Here is a 24,462-nt window from a genome sequence, read left to right as displayed (position 1 = left end):
GAGCCAGTTAAGGACGTTTGCGTGGAGGTCAGAGTGAAGTTGAAGGATTAGATAAAATTGCTCTGTGAGAGAGTAGGGCTGAGGATGGAATTTTCAGGTTGATGTCAGTCTAGAACTCATTGTTAAGGCAATCTTTGAAAAAATAATCTTGCTACTGCCAGACTTTCAAAAGCAATAAGGAATTAATACAGCTGGTAGATAAGTACTTTTTCTTACTGTAATCATCAGCTGAAACTAACTTTCAGATCTAATAATTATCCAGATACCTCTGTGGGTGTTAAATTTACTTCTCCTTTATGACCCAATTTAGCTGACCCTTTTGTACATTGTGTAGTTACACCTCATTAGGCAGGTCATTAGGCCTTTCATTAGTGTGCCTCCTAGGACACTGTGTGGAGGGTAGTGCAGAGATGAGGAACTGGCATCTTTGGCTAGGGCTGGGTATGCTCTCCTGCTCTCTGGTGGCTGCCTAACAGTTTACCTCCGTGTCAGCTTGTAGAAATGGGGGAATAGCATTTCTTTCCTTGGTCCTGTTTGTGTTTTTGCTGTCAGTGAGAAGGCAGCGATCTCTGTGTCATTGAGTCAGTGTCAGACACTTAAAATAAACAAATCATAGAAAAACTAAACCTTGCCACAGAGCCTTTGGATCGTTGAAACCCAGGGACCAAAGTATTTGTCATAACTCATGCGTAAAACTCAATGCCTGTTTGTTTTGTTTGGCTTTTATTTTTCAATGGAAACATACATGTAGGTAAAGAAACACTTTCACATTTATCTGAAAGCAGTCCTTCAGAAAGCAGTGTTACCCTTTCAGACTATAAGTACAAGCTGGTTCATGGGGAGCTCTAACTGAACTGCAGGTAGTCCCTCTGCTGTGAACATGCAGTTCAGAACTCAAGCTGCATACTTCCCCTGGTTCCTGCTCAGGCTCGGGTGATGAGGTGTGGTTGTCTTCCCTCTTGGGTCCAGCACTGCTATCCACCCAGTGGCAGCCTGTCTACCACAGTGTCTCGATTCCAGGTGTTGGGAGACCCAAAGGAGGGCTGGGGGACAGTTGGATATACCTTTCTAATTAGTTCTTGGTACATGACTGATGGTGAAGGCCACATGGAAGGCTACTTATTTCCCTACCAGTTTCCTGGGTTTTGCAAAAGGAGGATTGAGCTTAAAATTGACCTTTACGTTTTAATTTTATCTCCTTTACCATGCTCAAGAATTATGCTCTTATGTTATAGATCCCTTTGCAACTGGATGTTACGTCATGGCACCCCCCTCCTATGGTAATGTTCCACGTATCAGTTCTGGAGCATCATTCAGAGAAGCTTATATTCAGGGAATTCGCTGGTGGTCCAGTGGTTAGGACTCGGCGCTTTCACTGCCGGGGCTTGGGTTCAATCCCTGGGCAGGGAACTAAGATCCTGCAAGCCCTGTGGTGTGGCCAAAAAAAAAAAACAACAAAGAAGCTTATATTCTTAAAGATTTTAGAACATATTTTATTTACAGTAGGAAGGAGGGACTTCCCTGGTGGCACAGTGGATAAGAATTTGCCTGCCAATGCAGGGGACACGGGTTCGATTCCTGGTCTGGGAAGATCCCACATTCCGTGGAGCAACTAAGCCTGCGTGCCACAACTACTGAGCCCGTGTGCTGCAACTACTGAGGCCAGTGCTTCTAGAGCCCGTGCTCCTCAACAAGAGAAGCCACTGCAAGGAGAAGCCTGAGCACCGCAACAAAGAGTAGCCCCAGCTCGCCACAACTAGAGAAAGCCGGCACGTAGCAACAAAGACCCAACACAGCCAAAAATAAATAGAATTAAATCTTAAAAAAAAAATAAAATAGGAAGGAAAGAAGAACTTGAGCAGGAAAAACTGTTGCCTTCTAGTCAGTGCAGCTACCACAAAGGCTTTGACCTGACTTCTTGATTCATCTGTTCTCGTACTTATTCATTCATATGCTCATTCCTCAAATCATTACGCAGCAGCACCTACTCAGCTTCAGACACTGCTCTGTCCTGGTGAGAGCAAAGTGTGAGATGGGCAACGTCTTGACATCATGACAGATCCCAGTGAAGTGTGACGGGCACTGTGAAAGCCAAAGCTCAGGCACAGCTTTTCTGAAGAAGTGGTATTTAACTGGAGCCCTAACAGATCTGAGAAGGAGTTATCCTGAGGAAATAAGAAAAAGAAAAGATTCTTTCAGGCAGAGCAAACAGTTTGGACCAGAATCTCAGAGCAGGACTGAAAGAGTTAGATTTGGTAGTTGCTAGCATGCTGAGTGCAGTGTAAAGGAGAAAGTGGTAAGGTGGAGAGATGGGAAAAGGCCCAACCCACAATGGGGAGAGCCCGTGAAGGAATTTGGGCTTTATCTTAGGGTCACTTAGAGGCTGGGGAAGAAAATGGTCAGGTCCATTTCCATCGAGACTCACTCGATGTCTGTTCAGGGAACCAGAGCAGTGGATGAATTCAAGGGGCATTAAGATGTCCAATTGATGGGTTGTAGGGATGGACTGGCTGTGGGGGCAGGAAGGCTTCACTGCAGCCAGAGTGGTTCCTTAGGAACCGGTTACGTTTGAATCACTATCACTTGTTGGAGTCCACTATCACTTACTTTCTCTTCAGGATTGTCTGTTGGCATTTGACTGAACATAGCCCCTAAGTGCTGGATCACTGTGGTCCTGCAAGCCTCGATTGATTATTTATTTACTTACTTATTTATTTATGTATTTATTTATGGCTGCATTGGGTCTTTGTTGCTGCACACGGGCTTTCTCTAGTTGCGGCAAATGGGGGCTACTCTTCGTTGCGGTGCGCGGGCTTCTCATTGCGGTGGCTTCTCTTGTTTCGGAGCATGGGCTCTAGGCGTGCGGGCTTCGGTAGTTGTGGCTCACGGACTTAGTTGCTCCACGGCATGTGGGATCTTCCCGGACCGGGGCACGAACCCGTGTCCCCTGCATCGGCAGGCGGACTCTCAACCACTGCGCCACCAGGGAAGCCCGACAGGTGGATTCTTAACCACTGCGCGCCACCGGGGAAGTCCCAAGGCTTGATTTACAGTGTGCTTCTCTGTTAGAGAGAGGAAACTTGACTACAAGGGGTCTGAGCTAACTGATAAGCTTGAGTCATGTCATGTAGAGGAGTGGTGGTAGTTGGAGAGACAGTTCTGGGTGAGGGACCCTCTTGACAGGTCAAGTTGTAGCTTAAGACTGAGCATCAGCTCATTTTCCTAATCCCAATTGGCAGACAGAGCTATTCTGTTATATGATGCTTTCTTTCCTAAACCATTAAACCAGATTCTGCCCCAGACTATTTAATTAACAATATAAGTACTCTCTTTATTACATTTGTGAACATATCCCAAGATCATACAGAATTATATACAGTTTTGATGAGTTCAGTATGTACGTTTTTGTTTATTGATTAACTACGCAGAAGTAAGGTCTGATATCTTTCATTTTTTTCAGCAAATATTTACTGAGCACCCACTACATATCAGGCCTTGTTCTAGGAACTTGGGGGTACAGCAGTGAACAAAACTGACAAAAAATTCCCTTTCCTCAAGGAGCATGCTTTCTAGCAGGGGTGGTAGGATGAGACCAACAATGGGAAGATAAACCTGTTTCTGATAAGACAGCATTTGAGTAGAGACCTGAAGGAAGTGAGGGAATGAGTAAGCCAAATTGATATCATCTGTACAGTAGAGGGAACAGCCAGCGCAAAGGCCCTGAGACAGAGACATACCTGGTATGTTTGAGATACATACAGCAGTGAACCACTGTGGCTGGAGCAGAGTGAGCAAGGGGAAGAGAAATTGGGTATAAGGTCAGAAAGAGGATAGGGTGCAGACAGATCACATAGGGCCTTTTGTAGGTCAGGGGAAGAACCTTGGCTTTTATTATAAGAGAGATGGGAAGGTTGTGGCGCCTTCGGGCAGGGGAGTGGCTTGATCTGACTTACATTTTAATTGCGTCACTCACAGTGCTTTGTTGACAATAGATTGGGGAGCATGGGAAGGGGCAGGGTAGAATCTGGGAGACCAGGTGGGCTGTCATAGTAACACTGGAGAGAGGTGATAGTGACTTGAACTAAGGTGGTGGCAATAGAGTAGTAGGAAGTGCTTGGATACAGGATGCATTTTGAAGGTAGAGAGCCAGCAAAACTTGTTTTTATGGATCAGGTGAGAAGTGTGAGAGAAGAAGGATCAAAGACTACTCCAAGGTTTTGATTTGAACAGTTGGAAAATTTGTGTTATCAGTTCCTGAGATGAAGCCATTGTGGGAAGAGAGAGTTTGGTGGGGAGAAACATCAGGAGTTTAGTTCTGGACACGAAGTCGAAATGTACATCAGATGGGCGGTTGTTTATACTAGCCTGGAGCTCAAGGAAGAGGACCTGGCTGATAACTTTCGGAGTTGTCAGAGAATAGATAGTATTTAAAGCCATGAGACTGAATAGGATCATCAGTCATGAGCCAGGAGCAATGGTTACCACAGTCGTTATCAGGAGAAACTAGCAGAGAAATGGCCAGAGAGGTAGGACGAAACACAGCTAATGTCACAATCTGTTTTAAAAATAAATTGGGGGACTTCCCTAGTGTCTTAGTGGTTCAGAATCCGCCTACCAATGCAGGAGACATGGGTTTGAGCCCTGGTCTGGGAAGATCCCACATGCCGCGGAGCAGCTAAGCCCGTGTGCCACAACTACTGAGCCTGCGCTCTAGAGCCCACGAACCACAACTACTGAGCCTGCGTGCCACAACTACTGAAGCCCGCGCGCCTAGAGCCCGTGGTCCGCAACAAGAGAAGCCACCACAATGAGAAGCCCATGCGCTGCAACCAAGAGTAACCCCTGCTCACTACAACTAGAGAAAGCCCGTGCGTAGCAACAAAGACCCAATGCAGCCAAAAATAAAAATAAATAAATTAAAAAAAAATAGTTTGGGGAATTCCCTGGCTGTCCAGTGGTTAGGACTCTGTGCTTTCAACACGGAGGGCACGGGTTCAATCCCTGGTTGGAGAACTAAGATCCTGCAAGCGACATGGCACGATAAATAAATAAATAAATACATAAATAGGAAGGGAGGGAGGGAGGGAGGGAGGAAGGAAGGGAAGGGAAGGGAAGGGAAGGGAAGGGAAGGGAAGGGAAGGGAAGGAAAGGAAAGGAAGGAAGAAAGATAGGAAGATTGATTGAGGGCCCAACTCAATAACTAGGGTCATGGCCTCATCACTGGCCACAATGCTTTATTTTAGCGTATTTTATATTAAGATACAATTACTGAAAAAATTCATGCTCAGAAAAATCTAATTCCCAAACAAGCCCCTTGGTACTGGTCCCTTGGAATGTGTCTGAGGGGCCAGAGGCCTGCGGCAAAGTCTGAGGAGGGATGCCCTAAGGGTGCACAGCTCTCAAAGCCTGCTGCTGCTGGGGAGTTCCAGCTGTGGGCTGGTTATGGGGTGTGTGGGGGGGGTGGGAGCTGAGCTAGCCACCCTTGTGGTGTGCTAACCTTATTGCCCAACCTGTACAGCTACAACCACAAACTGTTACACATTATTTCTCACTTATAGCCATCATTAACTTCACCTGCCTACGGCGATACCGGAGAAGAACTCCTTTCTGAACCCTCACTTCCTTAGTATGAGTTGTTCGTGAGTGGTGAGGACTTGCCTAACACCCACAGCTCAGCAGCTCATCCAGTGTGATGTTGGCTAGGGAAAAGTGCCCTCTTCAGATCCTCAGCAAGTGCCGAGACTTAGTAGATCATTGGCCTTAGCTTGGCTTCAGCCATTTTCTCCATACAGTCATCCCTCAGTACCTCTGTGTGTGTGTGCGTGCGCGTGTGTGTGCGTACGGGTGGGGGTGTGGGTGTGGTTCCAGGACCCCTATGGATACCTAATACGCGCATGCTCAAGCCCCTTATATAAAATGGCATATAACATACATCCTCTCATATGCTTTATATCATCTCTAGATTACTTAAAATACCTAATACAATGTAAATGCTATGTAAATAGTTGTTAATACAATGTAAAACTATGTAAATAGTCACTGGTGTGCAGCAAATTCTAGTTTTATGTTTTGGAACATTTTGGTGTTTTCTTTTTTTTTTTTAATAGATCAATGGTTGGTTGAATCTGAGGATGCTTAGATACAGAGGGCCAACTGTATTGGTACCAAAAGTATTCTTACACGGTTTTTGTTTTGTTTTAAAGGAAAGAGACTTTTAATTCACACATGTCCATTTAATTTGATTATATATGAAATCCGCAGGGTACAAGTAGGTTGTTCTATACCCTTAGACACCACTTACGGTGGTTAAAAATTGAGGTATAATTTACATACAATTAAATGAACAGATGCCAAGTATTCAGTTTGATGAGTTGTGACAAATATATCCCCATGTAACCACAATGCAACACAAGATATAGAGTATTTCCACCATCATTTGTTTCCTGGTGCCCCTTTCTGGTCGGTTCCACACCTCTCTCCTCCACACCCCAACCTGCCAACCACCACGCTACCACTTCTGACTACTGTCATTAATAAGTAAGGTTTGCCTGTTCCTGTACCTTAAATAAATGGAATCCTACAGTATGGGGGGTTTTTTGGTGTATGTGCCTAACATCTTTCACTCAACATAATATTTTTAAGATTCACACATGTTGTTGCATATATTAGTAGTTCATTCATTTTTACTGCTTTTCTGTATTCCATTGTATGCCTATACCATAATTTGTTTATCTAATCTCATTCATAAACATTTGGGTTTATTACCAATGTGGGGCTAAGATGAATTAGGACTGCTGAGAACGTTTTTTGTGGACGTATGTTTTCATTTTCTTGGGTAAATATCTACGAGTGGAGTTGCTGTGTCATTGAGTTGATATATGTTTAACTTTAGAAGAAAACGTCAGTTTTCCAAAGAGACTGTACTATTTTACACTGCCACCAACAATGTATGAGAGTTGTATTTGCTCCATATCCTCTCCAAACTTTGGGATTGTCAGTTTTTTTTTTCTTTGCCATTCTAGCAAGTATTTTGAGTATCTCAGCAGTGGTTTTAGTTTGCATATGCCTGATAACTAATGATACGGAGTACCTTTTCATGTGCTTATTGACTTTTCCTGTATCTTTTGTGTGAAGCAATCAAAGTCCTTTGACATTTAAAAAAAATCAAGTTGTTCATTTTTTCATCATTGATTTGTAGGATTTCTTCTGCATACAAGTCCTTTGTTACGTATGTGTTTGGCAAATATTTTTTGCTAATCTGTGGCTTACCTCTTTATTTTTTTCGTGGAGTCTTTTAATGAGCAGAAATTCTTTAAATTTTTGAAATCCAGTTTATCAATGGGTTAATCCTTTTTGTGTCCTGTCCAAGAAATCTTTACCTATTCCATGGCCTTGAAAATGTTCTCTGATACGTTTTTCTAGAAGCTTTATGGTTCTGGCTTTTACATTTAGGTCTTTGATTCATTTTGAATTGATTTTGTGTACACAGTGAGAAATGAAGGGTCAGGTTTTTTGTTTGCCATATGGAAATCTAATTGTTCCAACACCATTTTTAAAAAATTAATTAATTAATTTATTTTTGGCTGTGTTGAGTCTTCATTGCTGCGCGTGGGCTTTATTTAGTTGCGGTGAGCGGGGGCTACTCTTTGTTGGTGGTGCGCAGGCTTCTCATTGCAGTGGTGTCTCTTGTTGCGGAGCACGGACTCTAGGCGCATAGGCTTCAGTAGTTGTGGCTCGCAGGCTCCAGAGCGCAGGCTCAGTAGTTGTGGCTCACAGGCTTAGTTGCTTCGCGGCATGTGGGATCTTTCCTGACCAGGGCTCGAACCCATGTCCCCTGCATTGGCAGACGGATTATTAACCACTGCGCCACCAGGGAAGCCCACAACACCATTTTTTTTTTTTTTGTGGTACGCGGGCCTCTCACTGTTGTGGCCTCTCCCGTTGCGGAGCACAGGCTCCGGACGCGCAGGCTCAGCGGCCATGGCTCACGGGCCCAGCCGCTCCGCGGCATGTGGGATCTTCCCGGACCGGGGCACGAACCCGTGTCCCCTGCATCGGCAGGCGGACTCTCAACCACTGCGCCACCAGGGAAGCCCAACAACACCATTTTTTAAAAAGAGTTTTCTTTCCCCATTGAATTGATTTAATACTTTGGCTGAAAATCAATTGACTGCATTTGTGTGGCTTGTAGGGTAAATATACTATTACAAGGCAATAAGTTGGTCTGTAGAAATCCCTAATGACTTTTGAAGCCTGGCAGTGAAAAATAGAAAGCATAATCTGTAACTTAAAAATATATGTTACAAGGCAAAGTATTATAGATTTTTTAATAGCTTGGATGGAACTACCCCGGCTCCATCCATCTGTAAGCTTCTGAATAGCTTGATGATTCTAATAGCATCAGGAAGACAAAATTCCAGAACAAGTAATGACATTGAAAAAAAACCCTGAGGGCTTCCCTGGTGGCGCAGTAGTTAAGAATCTGCCTGCCAATGCAGGGTTCAAGCCCTTGGTCCAGGAAGATCCCATGTGCCGCGGAGCAACTAAGCTCATCTACCACAACTACTGAGCCTGTGCTCTAGAGCCCGCGAGCCACAACTACTGAGCCTGTGTGCCACAGCTGCTGAAACCCACGCGCCTAGAGCCCATGCTCCGCAACAAGAGAAGCCACCGCAATTAGAGGCCTGCACACTGCAATGAAGAGTAGCCCCTGCTCACTGCAACTAAAAAGAAAGGTCATGCACAGCAACGAAGACCCAGCGCGGCCATAAATAAATAAATAAATAAATAAATTTATTTAAAAATAAAAACCTGTCATTTGTACACCCATGTTCATAGCAGCATTGTTCACAGTAGCTAAAATGTGGAAGCTACCCAAGTGTCTACTGACAGATGAATGAATAAACAAAATGTGGTATGTGCATGCAGTGGAATATTATCCAGCCTTAAAAGGAAGGAAATTCTGACACATGCTACAACATGGGTGAGCCTTGAGGACGTTGTGCTAAGTGAAATAAGCCAGTCACAAAAGCACAAGTGTAATGTGGTTACACTTATATGAGGTACCTAGGGTAGTCAGACCCATATAGACAGAAAGTAGAACGGTAGTTACCAGGGGCTGGGGGGAGGGGGAATGGGGAGTTATCGTTTAATGGATATAGAGTTTTAGTTCTGCAGGGTGAAAAGAGTTCTATGGATGGGTGGTGGTGAGTGTGCACAATAATGTGAATGTACTGAATGCCACTGAACTGTACATTTTTAAATGGTTAAGATGGTAAATTTGATGTTATGTGTATTTTACCACAATTAAAATTTTTGAAAACCTAACTATACAAGTACAGAATATTAGGACATGTGCAAAATCCTACCATGTGTCAGGATAACATGGCTGTCTAAATTCTAAAATGAATGGAAGCAACAGGAGTGTAATATACAGGGAAGAAGGCCAGAATATGCTCAGGATATGGTGTTCAGTTCTGGGGCTGCATTTCAGGGGCATATTGACAATCTAGACAATGGACAAACCAGAGCAGCCTTAGCCAGCAGGATAGAGAATGTGAGGAAGGTCTGAGGGAATTAAGGGAGTTCGGTCTGTAAAGGAGTGTATCAGTTAGCTTTTGTGGTATAACAAACAACCTCAAAATTCAGTACCTTAAGACAAACATTGATTATTTCTCATGGTTCTTAGGGTGACCTGGGTGGTGGTTCTTGTCCAGGTAAGCTCAGCTAGAACTGGATAGCCTGAAATGATCTCAGTCAACTGGCAGTTGACTCACTGTCAGCTGGAGCAGAGGGAATGACTTGGTCACATGTTTCTTATGATCCATTAGGATGGCCTGGGCTCGTTCACATGGTGATGCCTCCAGAGATCCCAGGAGTTGCAACAGAGCAAGCCTTAATGCACAAGTACTTTTCAAACCTCTTGTGTCATGTTGCTAATGTCCCATTGGCCAGAGCAAGTGACATGGCTAAGTACAGAGTCACTGTGCGAAGTGATTGACTACCCAAGGCATGAAACCAAGGAAGGGAATTATTGTGGCCATCTGCAAACAACCTAAGAAACATAGAGGAAACATGAGAGTTTCATTAGGAACATCACAGGTTGTTCCACAGTGTAGAAGTAAGACCAATGGGATGGAAGTTAAATGAGGGTAGACTTCATGTCAATCTGAAGTGGAACTTTCTGGCTAAAGTGGCCCCAGAAGAACAGAAGCAGACCACCAGTAAAAGGAGGGCCTTCCCATTGGATGTGTTGGAGAAGCTCTATGACCAGCCTTTCTGACCAACTCGGACCTGTTACATCATCTCCAGGAAGCCTTTTCTGCTTGCACACCACCTGGGGCCCATGTAGTTAATGGTGCTCTTCTCTGTGCCACACACAGGTTCCTGTTGCTCTATCATACCATATAACAAATGTGTTTACCTGCCTGTCTTGTTGATGAAATGGAGTTCCTTAAGGGCATGGATGACATCTGATTCACCATCTCAGTGCCAGTATCTGCAGGAAATTGTGTTCCATCCTCAGATTGCCTCCTGGTGGTCAGATGTATGTGGCAACTCGAGCCATAGAATCTGCATTTCAGGCAGAATGAAGGGGGAGGTGGGGGGGGGGAATATGCCCGACAACTGAGATTGCTGTCTTTTTAATTTATTTATTTTGGCTGTGCCAGGTCTTAGTTGCGGCACGCGGGATCTTTTTTGTGGCATGCAGGCTCTTTTTTTATTTATTTACTTTTATAAATTTATTTATTTTATTTTATTTTTGACTGCGTTGGGTCTTTGTGGCTGCGTGCGGGCTTCCTCTAGTTGTGGCGAGCGGGGGCTACTCTTTGTTGCGGTGCATGGGCTTCTTACCGTGGTGGCTTCTCTTGTTGCGGAGCATGGGCTCTAGGCATGTGGGCTTCAGTAGTTGTGGTACACGAGCTCAGTAGTTGTGGCTCATGGGCTCTAGAGCGCAGGCTCAGTAGTTGTGACGCACGGACTTAGTTGCTCTGCGGCATGTGGGATCTTCCTGGACCAGGGCTCAAACCCATGTGCCCTGCATTGGCAGGCAGGTTCTTAACCACTGCGCCACCAGGGAAGTCCCCCAGGCTCTTTTTTTAGTTGCGGCGTGTGGGTTCTTAGTTGCAACGTGCGGGATCTAGTTCCCTGACCAGGGATCAAACCTGGACCCCCTGCATTGGAGTGTGGAGTTTTAACCACTGGACCACCAGGGAAGTCCCGCCCTATCTTAAAAGAACGTTTCCAGAAACTCTACCAAACTGTACCTTGTATTATTTGTCTTCCTAGACACACCTCTTTGCAAGGGAGGCTGGAAAATATAGGTTTTAGCTCAGCACGCTGAAACCCCCAACATTATAAACAAATTGTTGGTAGAAAAGGATTCATAGGCACCTTCTGCCCAGGGTCTGACCCCTACTTAAGCTGCCTAATGAATGAGTGACCTCTCTGAAGTTATGCACTAACGCCAGAGTTCCCAGAATCTGTGACTCTTCACCCACACAGTGAGGTAGGGTGTTCTTTTTATCATAATCCTGGCTACCTTCATGACTATACGCTGTCATTTGGAGCTCCTGGCCTTATAACCCCTGGGATAGGGCAGGGATCAGCACCCCTTTTCTGTAAAGGGCCAGATGGTAAATATTTTAGGCTTTGTGGGCCATATGGTCTATGTTGCAGCTACTTTGCTGTCGTGGCACGTAGATAAAGGAATGGGTGAAACTGTGTTCCAGTAAAACTTTTTACAAAAACGGACTTCCCTGGTGGTCCAGCAGTAAAGAATCTGCCTTACAACGCAGGGGATGCAGGTTCAATCCCTGGTCAGGGAAGTAAGATCGCACATGCTGCGGGGCAACTAAGCCCGCGCAGCACAACTACTGAGCTTGCGTGCCTCAACTAGAGCCCATGTGCTGCAAACTACAGAGCCCACGCGCTCTGGAACCCGAGTGCCACAACTACAGAGCCCACACACCCTGGAGCCTGCACGCCACAACTAGAGAGCCCACACACTGCAACTAAGACCCGATGCAGCCATAAATAAATAAATAATAAATTTTTAAAAAAACAAAAAACAGGTGTCATATTGGATTTGGCCCACCTCTGTGATGGGGAGTGGGTCTCATCCTGTGGTTTTGCAGAAGCTGTGGCTCCATGGGCTAGACATACAGAAGGTTAGATGATATTTAGCCAGTCTGGGAAGAACAGAATCCACAAATCCCAGGTTTGGCACGTGTTTCAACCGTCAGGCCTCATGGCTTCCCTGTTTCTCTTAATGATACTACAACTTCCCAGGCTTAGAACTTCAATATCAATTTTTAGGGGGTCACATTTTTTTAAAAATATAATTTACATACCAGTAAAATTGACCATTTTTAGTGTACAGTTCTATGAGTTTTGACAAATGCATATAGTCATATAACCACCATCATAGTCAAGATATAGAACAGTTCCTTCACCATTCCCCACCCCCAAAATTCCCTTGTGGCATTTTGTAGTCTCCTCAGGCCCCTGACCCCAATTCTTGGGAACCACTGATCTATTATTCTGCCCCTATAATTTGCCTTTTTTATTATATGATGTAAATGGAATCACGCAGTATGGAGCCTTTGGAGTCTAGCATCTTTCATCTAGCATATAATACATTTGAAATTCACCCATGTCATGGCGTGTATTAGTTCATCCATGTCGTGGCGTGTATTGGTAGTTCTTTTTTTATTGCCGAGTAGTATTCCATTACAGTAATATACTACCATTTGTTGATCCACTCACCAGTTGAAGGACATTTGTGTTGGTTCCAAGTTTTGGCAGTTACAAATAAAGCCAACATTAGACATTATAAAGTAAGCCTTCACATATGGGTTTTTCTGTGAACATAAGTTTTCATTTCTCTTGGTTAATAGCTGGAAGTGGGATTGCTAGGTTGTATGCTGTGTATATTTAACTTAAAAGACGACACACTGTTTTCCAAAGTGGCTGTACCATTTTTCATTTTCACTAACCATGAACAGCTGCTTTATATCCTCGCCAGTTTTTGATATCAGATTTTCTGAATTTCACACATTCCAATAGGTGTGTAGTTGTAATAAATAAGTTTTAATTTGCATTTCTAATTAATGCAATTGAATAATCTCATGACTTGATATGTTGAATTATAGTAATTGATTTTAGAATATTGAAACAGCCTTACATTTTCTTGGTCATCATGCATTGTCCTTTTAACACATTGCTGGATTCAGTTTGCTAATACTTTGTTGAGGATTTTGTGCCTATGTTCATGCGGGATGTTGGTCTATAGTTTGGCGCCATTTTTGGCTTTTCCCTCTCCGCTCATAATCCCAGGTCCTATTGATAGCTGTCTGCTCCACTTCATTCCCTCCATCAGACCCTCCTTATCTCTTATTTTATATCTTAACTGGTTCTCTGTGTCTAGTGTCTCCTGAACTCTATTCCACCTACATCAAATTAAAAAAAAAGAAAATTAAGTACTTTGCTTTGTTTACTGTGTTAGTTAGGGTCCAGGCAGGACACAGCCCGCACATTCAGAGGGCTATTGAAAAGCCTTTAATGGAGAGATTATTTACGATGGTGAGTGCGGTGCGGTAAGGGAAACCTACAAGGGATGGTGGCCCACCGAGGGACTGGCTACAGCTGATACTGTTACCACCTCAGGCACAGTGGGGGAAGGGAGGGGTACAGGACCCCAGCAAAATCTGTGGCTATGGGAGAGGAGTCCACCGTAGACACTGACCTGGGTCAAGGATCACAGCTCCTGCCAGAGCCACATACTGGTAGGGAGAGAGGCAGAGAATGAATAGTGTAACCTTTCTTCCTGTGCTCTGATCTCCTCCTGAGATTGGCTGGACCCAGATGGAAGCCAGAGGGCCTAAAGCCCACGTGATATAGTTCTTAGAGACTGACCTTCTGATTCGTGGGGGACAGAGCAGAGTAGAGAGGGGATCAGGTGGCGAAGGTGGGGCAGAGCAAAAGTACCGAGCACACCCACCAATCAAAGTCCAAACTCCTTAGATTAGCACTTGTGCCACCAGCTCTGGCTCCTACTCCCTTTCTGACTTGTTGCTCCCAAAGTTAAGACTGTGTCTTTTCATCTTTTTATCCGCTACAGTCTCCCTGTTGGGGCCCTCAATGAAGGTGTGATGTATGAACAGAGCATATTGGTTTGAATGGTGGAGCTGAGGCAAGCAGTTGCCAAGCCAGGGAGCAGAATGAACTTTCCTGGCTCATACTCATCGCTAAGGATGAGAGAAGAGTTGTTCCACACGTACAAGCCTCTGTTTTTACAGAGGCTCAGAGAAGCTCAGTAACCTGCTCCAGGTTTCACAACTAGTTGTGGCAGGTGTGTTACACAAAACCAGCTGTGGAACGCTGGAAGAGTTACCTAGCCACTCTAAGCTTCTGCTTTCCTCATCTATAAGACAGGGTTGCGTGGACTTGAAGGGATATACTGTACATTACACTAAACACTGCCTGGCCTATTGCACTCACTGCATATTAGCTTAGAATATTATCTTCATAGTCCTACACAGCTTTCGAAGAGGAGATAGCTAAGGCAGTCATACATAGCTTTAAAAAAAAAAAAAAAGATCCATGTAGTGACTTACTATGGGCCAGGCCCTGTTTTAAATGCTCATGAATATTAACTCATTTAATCCTTAACTCCTCTATGAAGTACATACAGTTAACCCCATTTTACAGATGAGGAAACAGAGGCACAGAATGATTAAGAAACTTACCTGACGTTACCTAGTTGGTCAGTGGTGGAGCCAGGATCTGAGCCCAGGCAAGGTTGGCTGCAGATTCCATGCTTCTAACCTCTGTGCTGCCTTCCTCATAACCTATAGCCTTGTCAAACTGTATATAGTCAGTCCTGTCAAGGCACTTTTCCCCCTCCATTCCTGACCAGCATATGATGATTGGAATGCATGTGAGCTAGGCAGGACTGGGTTTGTGGAGATCTTTGGAGGCACATGAAAGGTATGTACAAGGATGTTGGGGGCAAGCAATAGGACATGTTGGGGTGAGAAAGGGTAATCACTGAAATAAATGAGGAAAACCAGTTCTGTCTACTGGAGCAGGAAATACCTAGTCAAGCTTGCCTAGCTTCATGCCATCTGGCTTCCTCAGAGGCCAGCTCTTGCCCCTTTATTTATGGATGTTAATGAAGCTGCCCTTTGAGCCACTGTCAGTGAAACAGAGGTTATTAAAATCTCTTCTAATCCGTTCTGTTGTTTTAAGCCACCAGTGCAAATATACACCCAAATATAATTAGAGCATGAAGGAATGAGGTGTGAGAGAGGAAGAAGTGTGCCCTGGGCAGGAATTTAGAGAGGACACGGACATCCTTGCTTATGGTGGCTATGTCTCACTCACCTGACCCTTAGAGCTGTTGTAATGAATGACCCACAAAGTTTAAGCAGGATTTTACTGTGTAGTGCTACAAATTTTACACTCTCAAGCTCCCAGACTATCCATGACTTGTAAGTAACCCCCCAAAAATCTGTAAATGCAGGAAGTGACCAAAAAAGCTAAAGGGAGTTCAGGACATGAAAATTATAGAAGATAGTATGTGACTGACCTGTTCTGTAACTAGAAAGGAATCCTGTAAGGGCAAGAGAATTATCAGCAAAGAGGAAAGAGAGGTGGCTGAGAGGCCACGGACATTATTCACCATCAGAAAGAAAGATGGGACTTCCCTGGCAGTCCAGTGGTTAAGACTCTGTGCTTCCAATGCAGGGAGCAGGGGTTCGATCCCCGTTTGGGGAACTAAGATCCCACGTAAGCTAGAACCCAATGGTAGAAATGGTAGAGTGCAGGGAACAAGCCAAGCTCCACAGCCCAGAGAGTAGAGACAGGAGGAGGCAGGAAGCTGACAGGGGTCTGGAGTTAGAGGCAGCTCAAGTCATGCTTATGTCCGTGGTTCACAAAGGCACAGGTGTCCTTCAGGTAGGATCAAGCAGTACCGTAGGATGCTGTACTGTGGGCTCTACAGGCAAACCAACCCGTAACAGAGATGTATACTTCGCACAGTACAGTTGTATCTACGGTAGAAGCAAAAGAGAAGCTGGATCTGAAAATGAAATTAAGAAAACAATTCCATTTACTATAGCATCAAATAAAATAAAATACTTAGAAATAAATTTAACATAAAAGTACTAACTTATACTCTAAAAACTACAAAACATTGTTGAAAGAAATTAGACATCCCATGTTCATGAATCAGAAAACTTAATATTGTTAAGGTGACAACAGTCCCCAAACTGATCTACAGATTCAAAGCAATCTCTACCAAAATCCCAGATTGACAAACTGATCCTAAAATTTATAGGAAAATACAAGGGTCCCATAATAGCCAAAATATTTAAAAAGAACAAAGTTAGAAGACTCACACTTACTGATTTCAGAACTTACTATAAGTTCAGGACAGATGTATAGACCAATGGAATAAAATTGAGAGTCCATAAATAAACCCATACATTTATGATCAACTGATTTTCGGTAAAGGTGCCAAGGTCATTCTGGGGGAAAGACTAGTCTCTTCAACAAATGGGGCTGGAACAACTAAATAACCAAATATAGAAGAATAAAGTTAATTAGTATACCGGGGACTTCCAAGTCTGCAGCACAAGCCCAGCTTTCTCTCCAGAGCTTCACACCCATCTATTCTAAGCTCCACAAAACCCACATGACCAAACCTGAACAGAAGCAATAAAGTAAGATGGTGAGAACATCTTACTTTACTGTACCTCCGAATTCCTTCCTTTCCCCCATCCCCTAATTTACCTTCTGTCTCCAAGGATTTGCCTGTTCTGAACATTTTATATAAATGGAATCATATGTGGCCTTCTGTGACTAGCTTCTTTCACTTAGCATGATGTTTTCAAGGTTCATCTGTGTTGTAGCTTGTATCAGTACTTCATTACTTGTTGTGGCTGAATAGTACTACTTTGTATGGCTATACCAGATTTTGTTTACCGATTCAGCCGTTGATGGACATTTGGGTTGTTTCTACTTTTTGGCTATTATGATTAATTCTCCTGTGAACATTCGTGTACAAATTTATATGTTAATATGATCTAAAAGGGGCTCAATAAACAACTATTCCCCACTGTTTAATTCTCCCAGAAAGAAAAAATACACTCATCATCTGTTACTCTGAAGCCATTGTTTTCATCTTGAGTAACTGTCTCCCCAACTTTTAACTGGTTTATAGCTAGTAATTTTACAGGGCGTTCTTCTTACTAGGTTATCTAGGTAAGTGTTTTGAAACTCATCTCTTTTGGAGATAACCCTTGAAAGTGACCCTACCCAAAGCTAGACCTGTCTTGAGACTTCTGGATCTTGCAGGGCCTTGTAAGTCATACTAAAGCATCTGGACTTCATACTGAGTCCAATGGGAAGTCACTGACGTGTTTAAAAAGGAAGGGAGTGATGTGATTCCGTTTGCATTTTAGAAAGATCTCTGCAGTATGAGGAATGGATGAAGGAAGGAAAGAATGGAAGCAAGAGAGATCAAGTAGAAGGTTGTTGCAGTCATCCAGGTGAGTGGTGCTGGGGGCTAGACTAGGGCAATGGCAGAGGGGATATCAAAGGAGGGGTAGATTTAAGACATAATAAAGAGGGAGGATCAACAAGACTTGATGATGAGTTACCTGTACAGGTAAGGGAATAAAGAGATTGTGATGCTGGCCAGCTTTCTGAGTTGAGGAACTGAGTTGATGATGGTGACATACCAAGAGACAGAGAATACAGGAAGAAAATGTTTGAGGAAAGGTTTATGATAATTATTAAATGCTGACTGTATACTAGATACTTCACTGGGCACTTACAACCGGACCTCATTTAATCTTCAAAAAACCCCAGGAGCTAAACAGCATTAGACCTGCTTTTCCCATGAAAAACATTGCATTCAGCTAGGAAGTGGTGAGGCCAGAATTTGAACCCAGATGTCCTGGATGCCTTCACTTTGTGTGTTCTCATCATCTTGCTTTACTGCTTCTGTTCAGGTTTGGTCGTGTGGGTTTTGTGGAGCTTAGAATATATGGGTGTGAGGCTCTGGAGAGAAAGCTGGGCTTGTGCTGCAGACTTGGAAGTCACTGGTATACTAATTAAAGCCTGGGACATGAGTAGGAAAAAGAATATGTGGAGCAAGAAGAGAAGAGGACACCTCTGACAGAACCTCGAGAAGCTCAACATTGAGGGAGCTGAGGATAAGAGCAGGGGAGCCTGAAAGTAGTGCTCAGAAATGACCAGGAAGGTGGGGGGATGGCATGGATGGGGAAGGAAGAGATGTCTATGTCGCTAGTGCTCACAGTTGGGGAAGGAGGTAGTTAATTATTATGGATTTACAAAAGGAATGCCATGTCTCCATTAAACTGACAAATAGGTTGACTGATCTGTGAGGAGATGCAAGTAAAGCAATGTTACGTGGATAAAAGTAGAACAGCATTTGGATATCCAACATTTGGATACAACTTTTTAAAAATTGTGATTTGCAGAAAGTAGTCAGATTTTTTTAAAAGATAGACTTTTTTAAAAAGTTAGACTAAGGGACTGTAAGGTGTTTATAAAATTATTATTTAAAATGGTACAGGACCTTGGGAGTTCCCTGGCGGTCTAGTGGTTAGGACTTGGCACTTCAACTGCCGTGGGCCCGGGTTCAATCCCTGGTCGCAGAACTAAGATCCCACAAGCTGCGTGGCTTGGCCTAAATAAATAAGTTAATTAATTAAAAATAAAGTAACTAAATAAAATGGTACAGGACCTGTGGAAAACAGTATGGCAGTTCCTCATAAAATTAAAAACAGATTTACCATATGATCCAGCAATTCCACCTCTGGGTATATACCCAAAAGAATTGGAAGCAGAGTCTGGAAGAAGTATTTGTACACCCATGTTCATAACAGCATTATTCATAGTAGCTAAGATGTGGAAGCTATCCAGGTGTTCATGTACAGATGAATGCGTAAGCAAAATGTGGTATATACATACAATGGAATATTATTCAACCTCAAAAAGGGAGGAAATTCTGACATAAGCTACACCATGGATGAACCTTGAGGACATGCTAAGTGAAATAAGCCAGTCACAAAAGGACAAATGCTATAGGATTCCACTTATATAAGGTACCTACAGTAGTCAGATTCATAGAGACATGGTGGTTGCCAGGGGCTGGGGGGAGGGGTTGAAATGAGAAGTTATTGTTTAACGGGGACAGAGTTTCAGTTTTGCAATGTGAAAAGAGTTTTGGAAGTAGATGATGGTGATGGTTACACAACGGTATGAATGTACGTAATACCACTGAGCTGTACACTTAAAAATGGTTAAGGTAGTAAATTTTATGTGTATTTTACCACAGTAAAATAAGAACCAAAAAAAAAAGTGATGGTGACATAGCCTCATCCCTACAGCCTGATTCAGTGGGTCTGGGGTCACCAGTGACTCTATACACAGCTAGTGTGAGGACCACTGGTTTAGCTGAGGGAGTGCTGTGTGGAGAAACCTGAACCCTGCACACACCTAAATCTCACTGTGGTTTCCAAGCAGACTTTTGTTTGGTCTCGTTCTTTATTTCATTTTATAAACCCTTGTGATCAGAAGGAAGAACTCCATAATAAGTAAGAAACATTCATTGTAGAAAATTTAGCAAAGTTCAGAAAACAAAAATCATCCACAATCCCATCAATGTGAGTAATAATTATTAAATTCAGGTCCTTCTGTTATGTCCTCTGTATGGAGTATGGTTATTGATAGAGATATCCTTTATAGTCTCATACATATATACACCTTTTGTGCTTTTTCTGGTTTTGTTTTAAACGAAATTGTTATCATCCTTCACATACTGTTTTCTGTCTTTTCAGTGAATACATGGTGATGTCTTTCAGGTCATTGAGGGCCTTCTACTCATGATTTTCAGTGGCTCTGTAGTGTTATCAATCTAACCCACTACTGTTATTGAACATCTGTCTCATTTCCCAATTTTTCACTATCTTAGTCAACGTTAGCATGGATATTTTTATATTAAAAATTTCATTCTGGGCTTCCCTGGTGGCGCAGTGGTTAAGAATCCGCCTGCCAATGCAGCGGACACGGGTTTGATCCCTGGTCCAGGAAGATCCCACATGCCGTGGAACAACTAAGCCTGTGTGCCACAACTACCGAGCCCCACAGTGAGAAGCCCGCGCACCGCAATGAAGATCCAATGCAGCCAAAAATAAACAAATTTCATTCTAAATATCCTTGTTATTGCTGCTGCTGCTGCTGCCAGTTTGGTAGTTGACATTTTTTTTGGTATTTTTGGTTTCTAGTGAACATTTTCCTATGCTTGCTACCCTTAACTTTTAAATTATAACGTGTATAGCACCTAAGTAGTTCTCTTTCATCTTTTACTGTAATATAACACTCTTCTTTTTCTTCTGTAATATAATATCATAGAATCATGAACTTGTACAAATTAAGGCCCTGGAGGTTAAATGATTTGACCAGAGTCACACCGAAAATTAAGTAACAGAACAGAAATTTGAACCTAGCTTTACTCATTTTTCATCCTTCCTCCTCCTAGTAGATAGATATTGCTAATATCCTTAAGTCTCCATGGGAGAAGCTTCTGCAGCGTTTCAGTTTGGAGCAATATTTCATTTGTCTTTTGTGGCAGAGAACTTGCTGCTTCTGAATCAGCCCAGAAAGTAGCCTCAGCTGAGTGTGCCCTCCACTAACAGTCAGTGTCCTGCTTTCTGTTCCAGGAGCCATGTGTGACCAGGACTGGGGGATGGTCGTACTCATGCTGGAGACTCTTGTGAGGAGATGAGTTGGTGAACAGAGAAGCCAGCATGAAGATGCTTCCCGGAGTGGGCGTGTTTGGGACTGGCAGCTCTGCCCGGGTTCTGGTCCCACTGCTGCGGGCAGAAGGGTTCACGGTGGAGGCCCTGTGGGGGAAGACTGAGGAGGAGGCGAAGCAGCTTGCCGAGGAGATGAACATCACCTTCTACACCAGCCGGACCGATGACGTCTTGCTGCATCAAGACGTGGATCTGGTGTGCATCAACATCCCCCCTCCGCTTACCCGACAGATATCTGTGAAGGCTCTAGGTACGGACAGTCAGGCCATAGCAAGGGCAGAGTGCGCCTCCCTCTCAGTGGTCCTTGAGTGACACTGCTCTCCTCTGGGCCTGGGTGGTCCTTTTTGGGCCTGGGTCTGGGACAACACTCATCCCTGAAGCAGTGCCGAGGGAGGGCACGTTGGGAGGCCTTATGGCTGGGAGAGGAAATGCTCCAGTGGCTGGGAGACATGCAGCGTTCCCCACCTCCAATAAGTAAATCCCTGAGCAAAAATTAAGCAAATGTCTTTCGAGTTGGCCTGTCACAGGGGTTAGAGATTATTACATTTCAGGCATTGTAAAGTTTGCCTCTGTGAAGTCAGAGTTCAAAGACCTGGGCACTGGGGAATTGGTTGTGATTGATGCATTTGTTCTTCCATTTCTGTGGCCCGCAGCACCACAGAAAGGAGAAGAGGATGTGTATCAAGGCTGCCATTTCTCATATTTTGTCAGTCCTTGACTAGATTGAGCACACACCCTTCCCGCCAAGCTTTGCCATTTTGTATGCCAGAGGGTGGGAAGGCTCTCTGACAGCGCTGGGTTTCCCTGACAGGATCCACAGATCAGCCTGCTCACATCTCTGCTCCCTCCGGAAATAGTTTGCTCGGCCACCTCCTGCCCCTGGCTGGGCATGGCTTGGTGCGCCGTTCTCCTGCAGTTCCTGTTGGGCTTCTCTTTCCTGTCAACTGTAGAAAAATTATTCTCTTTGTCTTATATAGGAATCAGAATCTAATTCAATAGGAAAACAAACCAGTAAACATTCATCCAGCAGTTTTTTTAAAAATGTCTCCTGTGTGCTAGGCACTGTCCTGATGTCGTTCTTAACATTCAGAGCAGTGTTGGATTGGAGCTGTCTCTGCTTTCAGATTTCACAGTCCAGTTGAAGAGACTAGAAGTTACACACATTGCAAGGTAAATGAGAAAAGACTTAAGTAACAATTCAGGTAGCATATAATTAATTGACAGAGTAATTGTTTTATGTAAGGTGATGGGAGCCAGGTGTCTCTCTGATGCAGTCAGAGATCTGTGGGTCCAGGAACTGATATGCCGTGAGGCTGACCGCCACTCCTTCTGGCCACTACCATGGTGGAGGGTCCAAGGCTCTGCTGCTTGTCTCTCCCGTAGTCTGAGGATAAGAGGGTGTCTGTCACCTCTAGCCCAGTGGGTTGGAGAGGATAAGTGTTCATTGAAGTGAGCAGGAATAGCAGTCTGTCTGGTTGTTGATTTAGGGCATGTAAGTTTTGGCCAAAAATTATAGATGGTTTGTCTTTTTCCAGAGACCTCCCTCTGAGAATGTGTGACATTGGAGCTATTCACTGGCCCTAGATTTTTAGGGCAGATAATGCTCCCAGATTGGGTTTAGAAGTAGACTTAAGCCAACACTTTAACAGAGGGCTGGTTCAAGGGAATCAAGCTACCATGGTCACTTGACTTCTCACCATTCCTTGTGGCATGAATGCAGGTTGGTGAGGCCGGGTGTGTGCAGAGGCAGAGTGCTAGAGACTCTGGTCGCCTTCTTGAACTTTAGGGTCCTCACAGAGGCCATTTCTGAGCTGTGTAAGAAGAAAGAGGAGTTCTTTGGGCCCAAGCCTGCTGTTTTCCTGGTGCAGGAAAACATTGGACTTTGGGCCATTTAATATAAACAGGAAGGACAGGGATGACCAGAAGCTTCTGGGGTCTTGTATCCCAGCCCTCAGTGAAGTAAGGCCATCAGCCTTCTCTCCACATCTCTGTTGTCAGGAAGGAGGAGGGTATGAATGAGGGTCTTTGGTCTGTTCTTGCAGGTACATGACCACAGGGCCAATTTGGTTGGGCTGGGAGAGCCCTTGTCAGCTGGACCTGCCCTCAGGCACTGCCCACTTAGGCCCCAAAGGAGTCACTGAGCCTGTTGTGACCATGAAGTTGACTCCCTGTGTGCTTTCTTTCTTTTTTTTTTTTTTTAAGTGAGAATTCTGTCTTAATTTTAACTTATATGGAAGAGGGCATGAGAACTCCTCCAGTTTTCCCAAATGACTTGGTGTGAGTACATGAACTGCTGTAGGTAGAGCACCAAACTGACCTTGACATCAGACCCCACTTCTGACCCTATTTCTGTCCCTCTCAACCTGTGTGGGCCCCTGTGAAATGAGGATATCATTCAGCCTTTCCAGCATGATATATGACTGCCTCCGAGTACTGACCAAGAAAGACACTGGCATCACGTTACAAGGGAAAGCCAGGCTTTCCTGTTGTCCCACATGGAACAGCAGATTTGTTTAAATTAAATTCACATCAAAAATAAATGGTAGGCATCTCTTCTGGATGTTCGTTAGGTAAGTGTTCACTGAGTTGAATGTAGCTTAGAAATGGAACTAAGCGTTCTGAGTCATCTCAAATGTGAAACACTGTTCTGTAGGTTGGAGGACTATATATGCATATATCTTTATAAATATAAATTTATTTATTTATGGCCGCATTGGGTCTTCGTTGCTGCGCGTGAGCTTTCTCTAGTTGCACTGCGCGGGCTTCTCATTGTGGTGGCTTCTCTTGTTGTGGAGCACGGGCTCTAGGTGCATGGGCTTCAGTAGTTGCGGCACGCGGGGTCAGTAGTTGTGGCTCGTGGACTCTAGAGCACAGGCTCAGTAGTTGTGGTGCACACGCTTAGTTGCTCTGTGACATGTGGGATCTTCCTGGACCAGGGCTCAAACCCGTGTCTCCTGCATTGGCAGGCAGATTCTTAACCACTTTGCCACCAGGGAAGTCCCTGGAGGACTGTATTTAAATTAATGCCTCAAAAGCATGACCCATTCTTTCCTCCTGTAATGTAAAGCTCTGGAAGGAGCTCCTTCTTGGACCTCCCTCCCACCCCCACCCCCCCATCCCACCCATCTAGCTCATCACAGAGTACCGAGCTGAGCTCCCTGTGCTATACCACAGGTTCCCACTAGCTATCTGGTTTACACATGGTAGTGTACTTATGTCAAACCTAATCTCCCAATTCATCCCATCCTCTCCTTCCCCCACTGTGTCCACACATCTGTTCTTTATGCATCTCTGTTCCTGCGCTGCAAATAGGTTCATCTGTACCATTTTTCTAGATTCCACATGTATGCATTAATATACAATATTTGGTTTTCTCTCTGACTTACTTCACACTGTATGACAGTCTAGGTCCATCCACGTCTCTACAAATGACCGTATTCTGTTCTTTATTATGGCTGAGTAATATTCCATTGTATACAATGTACCACATCTTCTCTATCCATTCATCTGTCGATGGACACTTAGGTTGTTTCCAGGTCCTAGCTATTGTAAACAGTGCTGCAATGAACATTGGGGTACATGTGTCTTTTTGAATTATGGTTTTATCAGG

At 44.0% G+C, this 24,462-nt stretch overlaps 1 protein-coding gene across 3 annotated transcripts in view; it reads left to right on the top strand.

Moving 5' to 3' along the window:
• GFOD2 (Gfo/Idh/MocA-like oxidoreductase domain containing 2) overlaps nt 1-24,462 on the top strand; it is a 37,493-nt gene that overhangs the window by 6,281 nt on the left and 6,750 nt on the right. The window contains exons 2-3 of one of the 3 annotated variants that reach the window (XM_082676947.1): nt 17,473-17,555; nt 20,757-21,102. In XM_082676947.1, coding sequence (XP_082533073.1) covers nt 20,844-21,102 — 259 coding nt within the window. In that variant the 5' untranslated portion in view covers nt 17,473-17,555; nt 20,757-20,843. Of the gene's footprint in view, nt 1-17,468; nt 17,556-20,756; nt 21,103-24,462 lie in introns of all 3 variants that reach the window. The other 2 variants (XM_082676945.1, XM_082676946.1) reach the window with 2 other exon arrangements.

Source organism: Grampus griseus (genome assembly GCF_964374135.1).
Source record: "Grampus griseus genome assembly, chromosome: 19".
NCBI classification, from domain to species: domain Eukaryota; kingdom Metazoa; phylum Chordata; class Mammalia; order Artiodactyla; family Delphinidae; genus Grampus; species Grampus griseus.
This window is presented reverse-complemented; position numbering and strand designations above follow the sequence as displayed.